We start from the raw sequence: 8,799 nt of genomic DNA, 5'->3' as shown, positions 1-8,799 counted from the left end.
ATGGTGTGCAAAGCACAGTGTAGTGCCAAGCAGTTATACCCAAGAACATACATGTTAGGGAAAGAGCAAGAGTTTGAAGTGAGCTTTATCGATATTTTGTGCTGTGTGCCTACTGTCCTTTCACGAGAGAGAAATTGTCACGACCCAAACCGATGGGCAGCGACGGGGATCCGGTGCCTTACCTAACCGAGTACCAACGTAACATATCTTTCTTATCATACCATCAGGGGTAAATTGGCCAAAAGGGCCGTCATGAGATAACCAGAACAAAACATAAGGGAATACTAGACATGATGACCCAACATTATATAGAAACTTATACATGTGACATACGGGCCTATAAGGCCGACATGATCATTTGTACACTCAAAACATAGGCCGATAAGGCCATACAAGTATCCATATACATGACATCTGTCTACAAACCTCTAAGAGTACATAAACGTCATAAAGGTCGGGACAGAGCCCCGCCATACCAATGAATACATGTCTAAATCATACTGACCAAATAGGCAACTCCTGAGCAAGTGGAGTGCACCAACACCTTCCACTGAGCTGATAGCCTACTAGGAGGACTCTCAACTTGTCTATCGGGACCTGCAGGCATGAAATGCAGTGTCCCCAGGCAAAAGGGATGTCAGTACAAATAAAGTACCGAGTATGCAACGCATGAAAGCAGTATATAACCCAAATTGTAAGTCTGAATAGCTCTGTGAATCATGAAACATTATAATGTCATGAATATGCATATAAATGTCATATCATGCATAGGTATATGCGTACATAACATCACCAAGCCTTTGAGGGCATCCCACCATATCATCTCGGCCTCTGTGGGCGAATTCATCAATGTATACCAGCTGATCAGGTGGTGGTGCGTATATAACGATGTAACCTTTCCTCATATCCCATATAAATATAATATACGCATATATAACGTCATCTGGTCATGGGTCAATGTACATGTATAAATGAATACAATGCATAATGAAGTAAGTCAATAAGATCTCTCGAGATGTCATAAGATCAATATGCCTTCGGTTAATATCATGAAATAAACTTTATTAACTTACATATTTTCTGAGACTCATGAACAGACGATATAATAATAGGGTAGATGGGGAATCAAGAACATAGGCACCCCTAGTACTTCTAAGAATAGAGTCATTTGCGAAAGTTTCGTGTTTGCTCGTTTCGTTTGTATCATATGGATCATGCCAAAAAGAAAGAAGGGATAGCCTTAACATACCTCAAATCGTCAATGCAACTCAACAACAAGCTTATGACAACTAGCGCGCCAACCCTATAACAAAGAAATACATGTACAACTTAGATGGTGCTAGTATATCACGTATCTCAAACGATAACTCGATTCTAAAATAAAACAGGCAGCATTTCCCCTGATTTTACTGCTCCCTCAAGCCTACTATAGGCGAGATACAAACACAATACAATCAGCAACTCCAAAATAACCCAACTACAATGCGGTACCTTCAATATAACAAAAATCCAAAATATACCATAACACACCCAATCAATAAGTTTATCGATTAGCATGAATTTGCAACGACGAGCGACCAGCCTACTACCCTACCATATGTGGCGTTTCTCCACGCACTTCATCCTTCCAAACTCCATAAATAAGCAACACAATAGGCTAACACGAGTGGACAATAAAAAAGCCCACTAAAAGTGAAATAAATCGAACTCACGGCTTTCGATCACTGTCCCGTGAGTTCTGACTATTAGGAAACGAATTTATCAACCTTCCTTGATATTTAAAAGTTTTAATACAGAAAGTATGTATTTTTTTAACTATGAATTACCTTCTAAAACTCCAACTAAAAATAAAAAGAGAGGCGGTATAATGATACTTATGTCGTAGGGATCGTTCTAATGTTATCTCTTCATGATTTCGTGAATGAAATGTTGATCTTGCTTGAAATTTATTGGAAAAGTCCTTGGAGAGCTTGAGAGTATTTTGGTGTTTGTATTCTCTATATATTGACGAGATATAATGGTAAAAGACACACTTATAAGCCCACCGCCTTAATTGTCCAAGCAGGTGGGTAAGCTGCATGATTGGCAGCTTGAGCAGTGCATTACGGACGCTTGTATCTCTCTATTCTGATATCGTATGGATAAACGGTTTGCAGCGTTGGAAACTACACATGTGGTTTTAATTCCATATAAATATGTCCTCGTAACTCTCAATATATTGGGAGAAAACTGCCTCTCAACCTGACCTATAAACCTGCCAGTTTCTCCGAAGTGCGGCGACGTGACTTGGCGATCCTACTTTAAAAATTCATATTTATCTACCCCGATATCGTATGAATATATGGTTTGGACCTTTGGAAACTAGGTTCCAAGACCTTCATTTTGGTATGATATATGTCCCAAATTGATATTATAAAATTTAAGAATTTAATTTCTCAAAACAGCTCGTTACAAGAAAAATCTTAGCTTGATTTTTCCGCAATTTAAATCCAATTTTTTCTTAAATTTTATATTTTATATCCAAACATCATATATAGTCATATCATGTCTTTAAACTCATTTAAATTATAATAAACAAGTCTCTTATTCATCTTAACTTACTTAAGATTTCGGTAAACCTTTCTTATCCTTGTAGAAAGATTTCATCCTTTTTGAGCTTACATTAGATAATCCTATAATGACAGTGACGTCTGAAGTACAGGGTGTAACAACATTAAATCAGTTCATATACTTCCAAAGAGGATCTCATTTCCGATCTCACATCAATTGTCTTACGACGTACTTTCACGTACAAAAACATGGGGTGTAACAGAAACTTAGACTCTCCTCTGGCTAAATATAATACTCCATTCGATATTTCTGGGGATTGAGCAGAGAGAAAGCCCTATGTATTCCCAGAACTAATTTCCATACTAATTACATTTTCACTTTCTGCTCATCTTTCATTTTGCATCTCTCACATGACCCTTTCTTGTCCATCCTTCCCCTCCATTTGAACCTATAGTTGAACGAGATTCTTGGTTGCAATTATAGAATTTTGTTTCTTCACTCTTCATTCCTTTTAAAGGACATGTGGATATTGGTAAAAGGAAAAGTAGAAGAATGGAGAACTTTTGATAGGTTGAAGTTATGCTCAGCTGGTGTGGGGCTATGGTTGAATTTTTAGAATTCAACGAGAAGATCTAGAACTGGCAAATCCTCCAGTCCTCTATGAGGCTACAAATTCACTTGGGTAAAAGGTGAGAATCTGTTCCAGGCTGAATGCGTTCTTCTTCTCCTAGGAATGGGGCGATGAATTCGAAGCCACCAAGCAAATATGATTGCTTTTGACCATTCACTAATAAAATAATGCTTCAGAGGTTTGAAAATATATGGACCGAGGTGGAGAGATTCACAAAGATGGTAAAGCAGTCGTTCTAAGAAGAAGATCTGACTTTTATTGTCCAAAAAACTAAGTACTCTGAAAACAGGATAACAACTTCAAGCAACTTTGAAAACCTAGAAAGGAAGAAAGATGAGCTCTTGAAAAACTAATGACCACTGGATTATGAATGATAAAGAGCTTGATGGACAAGAGTTTCTGAATAGGAAAGCATACAAAATGAAGTTAAATACGTTTTGCTAGATGAGATTCATGCATGGCGACAAAAATCAAGAATCACGTGGTTGAAGCTAGGAGACAATTTTTTTAAAAGATACTAATGTACACAAGAGGCATAACCAAATTGGCAGACTAGAAGTAATGGGGACATGAAAGACGACCAAGATGAAATCAATATAGGAATTCTTGACTTTTACAGAAACGGAGGAATGAAGGCCTAACTTAAGGGATCAATCAGGTTTGGTAACCGTTCACTCCTATTTGTGAAGTGCAACAAACAACAGTCTGAAGCATTGCCTATTTGTGAAATACCCAATATTCCCCTCCGGCGGCACGGGCACGGGGCCAGAGAACCTCGTTCAGCTTTAATGCTCTTCTATAGTACTAGTAATTATCACAAGAAAAGTAAATTCTCTTCTTTAACAGAAGAGGGTGATGCCTCATGGCTACGATTGATAAAATGCTTCAATGCCTTGAATACTAACATCAAAGGTTTCAAGATACGACTATTACCATAGCTCCCTATTTTCTAGTTCAAGTAACAATTCAAAGAGTGAGTATGAACACGCATCTTTACATTTGTATTCGGAATACCCAATCAAACTGTATTTAATATTCTAACTAAAAGCAAAGGCGGCTCCATAAAATTAGTGGCCTAAAGCCAAATTTTAATAAGAGGCCTTATACTTTTTTTTTATTTGTACGTACACACATATATGCAAGAAAATTAATCTTGCCATTTTTTTCATACTTGTTGTTTATAGTATATATTCTTAAATGAAATAAAGCCTTTAACTTCACATATTAATATTATTATTTATATAAAAAAAGATAATTTAAATAAATGAGATGTTAGACATGTATTTGCAATATGTTACCTTTGATATTGTTGTAAAAAATATATTTACTAATATGAAGATTTAAATAGTTTAATTCAAAGTTTTAAAAATATTTTTACTGTTAAAGAGTAGACACCTTTCTTTCTTTTTTATAATTTTTTTTGTACTTTTTTTATTTTTTCTACAAACATTAATATTGTCTAATTTGAAATAAAATTATAAAATCCATTATTAAAAATTTTGGGGGACCTAAATCAAGGCTTTACTAGTCTCCTACTAGAGCCATTTGTCCACCCCTGATATTCTCAATCAAATTTATAGTTTCACTTAAGATAAGGCAACAATGACAAGAACATTAATGGCAGTGAGTGTGTCATTTAGTTACCAAATGTGAATGAAGTTGGTTGAATAGTACGTTCATGATGGGGCGGTAGTCTGTAAATAAATGTTGATTGTCAATGAGGGGCGGCTCAACAGAATTGGTGGCCTAAAACCAAAATATATTAAAAAGACTCTGGAACTTCTTTTATAAAATCCATATAATATTGAGACACAAAAAAAAACTACATGACTTTGATCTAGTGGTGAGAGCGCAACTCATGATGTATGAGTTAGGCGCATGTCATATGGTATTGAATTCTTTCCTTAAGTAAAAATGGTAAAGGATGAGCCCATTATCCATCGTGTTTTGAACCTTGCGACATTTGTCTCAGGGATTTGTTAGTTAAAAAAGATGAGATACAAAAGAACGTGCTTTCTGGTGTGTGGATCAATCAAATGTGACAAAAAGGAATAGTTAATTTAGAGAATTTGAGTTTAAATTAGAAAGTAAAATCGTGATAACCATAAAAAAAGACTATACATAAAAGAAAAAAAATAAAATTGATGAGAAGGTAAATATATTATTTAATTTAGTGAGAAAAAATTATTCAATTAACTCACTCAATCTTACGTCTGCCAAATGTTAAAAATTATTAAAATTTGAGATCTTTTATTAATAATTATATAAAAATTTTGGGACCTTAAATATTTGGGGCCTAAGACAAAGGCTTCACTTACCTTACCCTAGAGCCGCCCTAGAGCCGCCTTTGACTAAAAACGCTAAATCATGAAACATGTTGTTGCCAAAATCAACCTCAGCAGTCAAAGTCGACCTTCATTGTGACCTGTAACAACACCAAATAAGTCAAATAAACACAAATGAGAAAGACAAGAAATTGTTGTGAAGAAGAAATATAGAAGCAAGGGGAGGGTGGAGGGGATCTCCGGTTCAGGTTAGTAACATAAATCTTTTGTGTCTATTGCATGTGTTCCATTTGGACCTATATCTAATAATTTATCATATAAGATAAATCAGGGGTCCTTCCCTACCAAAGAGGTTCTCTAAATATCACAACACTTATTCCTAAACAGACATACAAATCTCTAAACAAACTAAAAAGACTATTGACGAACATGGCAGCCAATGAAACTGTTATAACAGCTGCTGCAGCTTCACAAAGATTTTATCATGATCTCACACTGGCTGATGCAACACAAAAATTGAACTAGGAAAACAGCATTTACCCTACAGTGGTTTGAACATATATTAGATACTAGCTTTTTCATAGTTTACTGACGGCAAAGCGAAAGCCCCTAAAGAATGGTGTTCAAATTACCTGATCTTCTCCAGATCCGGGAGTGGATTCTTATTCTGCAGGGGCAATGGTTCAAAATGAAGAGTATAATCTGGGCCAAGACACTGGTAATACTCATAGTAAGGCAATATATTCTCAGGCTCTACTCCAACTGCAACTGCTGTCTATAAACGTTAAAGAAGTTCAATCATAGCTCAACTTTCAAGACAAGTAAAAGTAGTAGGTGAAAATCGTAAGGCAGGAAAAATCACCAAAATGGAGAGATAAAGACAGACCTCATAGGCCCAGCACCGAGCAACATTTCGAATTGTATAACCTCCACCGCCCAATACCATTAGAGGAACATTGAAAGACCTGAGGAATCGAAGGCAATCTGTGTGGCCTTTGACAGACAAGTTGAAAAGGCCCAACCTGTCTCCAGCTAGTGAATCAGCACCACATTGAAGAACGATAGCTTCAGGTTGATAGATCTCCATTTCTTATTGGATTGTGGGACGGAATAGACGACGAAAACTTTCATCATCAATCCCATCATTCAAAGGGGCATTTAAGGCATAGTACTTGCCAGAACCTGCACCAATGTCTTTGATGCCCCGTACTAGGAAAGAAGTCCCCAAACTTATGAAAAGACACTGTCATAACCCGATCTGTGGTGTAAAAAGCCTCCTCAAATCCATCTCCGTGGTGAACATCGATATCTATCTAGAATACACGCTGCACACACAACAACACTGGGCATGTTAGTGGAAAAATTAAATAGTTCATATATAGTAAGCTGCGCTTTTGGCAAAACAGACCATTGAAGAGCCAACGATGCTATCCAGCTATGGCCTACACGCTTATAGGCAATTGACGCTTCAATTAAAGAAATTCTGTTAGATAAATTCATCAATATCTACAGAATTAATGAGTGATCAACTAAATAGTTCCACTTCTAAAAAATATCGGATATGTATTTTGCCCTCTAAATCCGATTAAGTATATCCTAAATAAAGACCTCTTATATCTTTTATGGAAATCAACAAAATATCATAAAAGAATATGGTAATACTACTTCACAGACAACAATACGAGAGCAATCCGTAAACGCAAGGACATAGAAATATATATTTGTTTCGTGCGCAATAAAGAAACAAATAAAATAAGAAAAGAGATCATGAAGTTGGTCGGTTATGGCCAATTACCGACCAAAACGCGACCATTATGGTGTGGACGGTGTTTTGATGGTCGGAATGGCTTACCGACCAAAGTTGGTCGGAAATTACCGACCAACTTTGGTCGGTAGCTTAAAACGACCATTTGACAAGTTTAATTACTTACCGACCAACTTTGGTCGGAAACATATTTTATTAATTTAATTTTACCGACCAAAGTGGGTCGGTTTAACTAAATTATATTTTTTTATTAATTATTAAAATTAAAAAAAACCGACCAACTTTGGTCGGTAATTGAAAATATATATTTTTTTAAAATAATTAAAATTAAACATTACCGACTAACTATGGTCGGTAATCTCAACAGTGCAGGCAAAATACCGACCAAAGTTGGTCGGTAAAGTTGAATTCTGGGAATTCAATGTTCATTAACCGACCAACTTTGGTCGGTATTTTGGAATAATTTATTTTTTTTTGTTAGTTTATAGATATGTATAGTGTAGTCTTGTCCCACATTGGAAGAGGAGTAATATCTCCTTGTAGTGTATAGCTATAAATAGGGACCTCTTGTATTGTATTTATCATCCAATATCAATAACATATTTTCTCCCGTGCCTTCTCACATGGTATCAGAGCATTAGTGAGAAAAGATCGTTGTGCGTCATTCCAGCGTTAACCGGGAAGAAAGAACTTAGTCATCGTGTAATTTTTCCGGTGACTTAAGGCTTGTCTAAGTGAAAGTCATTTTCTGTCGGTGTTGTGCTAAAACCAACACCACCACGAGGTAGATCACCCTCCGACTACCAACCCCTGAAATTTTATCCGGCAGAAAAGCCGCCACGCTCTTCCACGCGCCGGCAACAACTTTTCCGGCGAGGGTTCCGGCCACTTTCCGGCCATTTTTTCGCGAAGCTTCTTCAGGACAGTGTGTTCTCCTTAAAATTCCGAGCCTACCCATCTAATTCAAATCAAATTTCGGCCACTTTTATATTTTTCCGGCGTGAACAGTGACCTTTCTGGGCATTTTTTGAAAATATTTCTTCAGGATAGCTTGCTCACAAAGGAATTCTGAGTCTATCCATCCTGGTTACAACAAATTCCGTCAACTTTGGAATTTTCCGGCGAGCTACAGTGTTTCCGGCGTGAACAGTGTTTCCGGCACAGAACAGTGTTCTGTTTTCATGCTGTAAACAGTGTTTTTCAAGCTATTTCTTCAGTTTTCTCACAGGAGTTACTTATTTCCACTATTTCAAGTTAACCCTACTACTACAAATTGTAACGACATGGGAACCGATGCTTTGAATAGTCGGATGGTTTCTTTAGCAGAGTATATTGAGTTCCTTCAGTATAAAGCATGTAAGCAGACATCTTCTAAGATAGCTTCTGTTGTTCAAACAGGTAATAGCGTGACTTGTTTCTCCCAATCTTCATCCTCTGAATTTTGGGTCATTGATTCAGGTGCATCAGATCATATTTCTGGTAACAAATCTCTTTTCACTACTATTTCGTATTCTCAATCTCTTCCAAAAGTCACAATGGCCAATGGGTCTCAAACCATGGCAACTGCA

At 36.6% G+C, this 8,799-nt stretch overlaps 1 protein-coding gene across 3 annotated transcripts; it reads right to left on the bottom strand.

Annotated features, from left to right (window-relative positions):
- Positions 1–282: 282 nt before the first annotated feature.
- On the bottom strand, positions 283–7,020 carry LOC107808509 (histone deacetylase 6-like). 3 transcript variants are annotated; one of them, XM_075251691.1, is made up of 5 exons: positions 6,353–7,020; positions 6,099–6,241; positions 5,500–5,606; positions 1,250–1,303; positions 283–597 (listed from the first exon to the last, which is right to left on the bottom strand). In XM_075251691.1, exons 1-3 carry the CDS (start codon positions 6,551–6,553, stop codon positions 5,597–5,599), a joined length of 354 nt encoding a protein of 117 aa, XP_075107792.1. In that variant the 5' UTR covers positions 6,554–7,020; the 3' UTR covers positions 283–597; positions 1,250–1,303; positions 5,500–5,596. The 3 variants fall into 3 exon arrangements, with proteins under 3 accessions (XP_075107792.1, XP_075107791.1, XP_075107793.1); XM_075251690.1 differs by having other exon boundaries at positions 283–1,303; XM_075251692.1 differs by lacking the exon at positions 1,250–1,303.
- Between the last annotated feature and the right edge of the window lie 1,779 nt (positions 7,021–8,799).

This window comes from Nicotiana tabacum, chromosome 4, assembly GCF_000715075.1.
Source record: "Nicotiana tabacum cultivar K326 chromosome 4, ASM71507v2, whole genome shotgun sequence".
Lineage (NCBI taxonomy): Eukaryota > Viridiplantae > Streptophyta > Magnoliopsida > Solanales > Solanaceae > Nicotiana > Nicotiana tabacum.
This window is presented reverse-complemented; position numbering and strand designations above follow the sequence as displayed.

Coding starts and splice junctions, on each gene's coding strand:
- LOC107808509 (XM_075251690.1), bottom strand. CDS start 6,553: ATGGAGATCTATCAACCTGAAGCTATCGTTCTTCAATGTGGTGCTGAT. Junction 6,242..6,352: donor CTCGGTGCTGGGCCTATGAG/GTCTGTCTTTAT, acceptor TAACGTTTATAG/ACAGCAGTTGCAGTTGGAGT.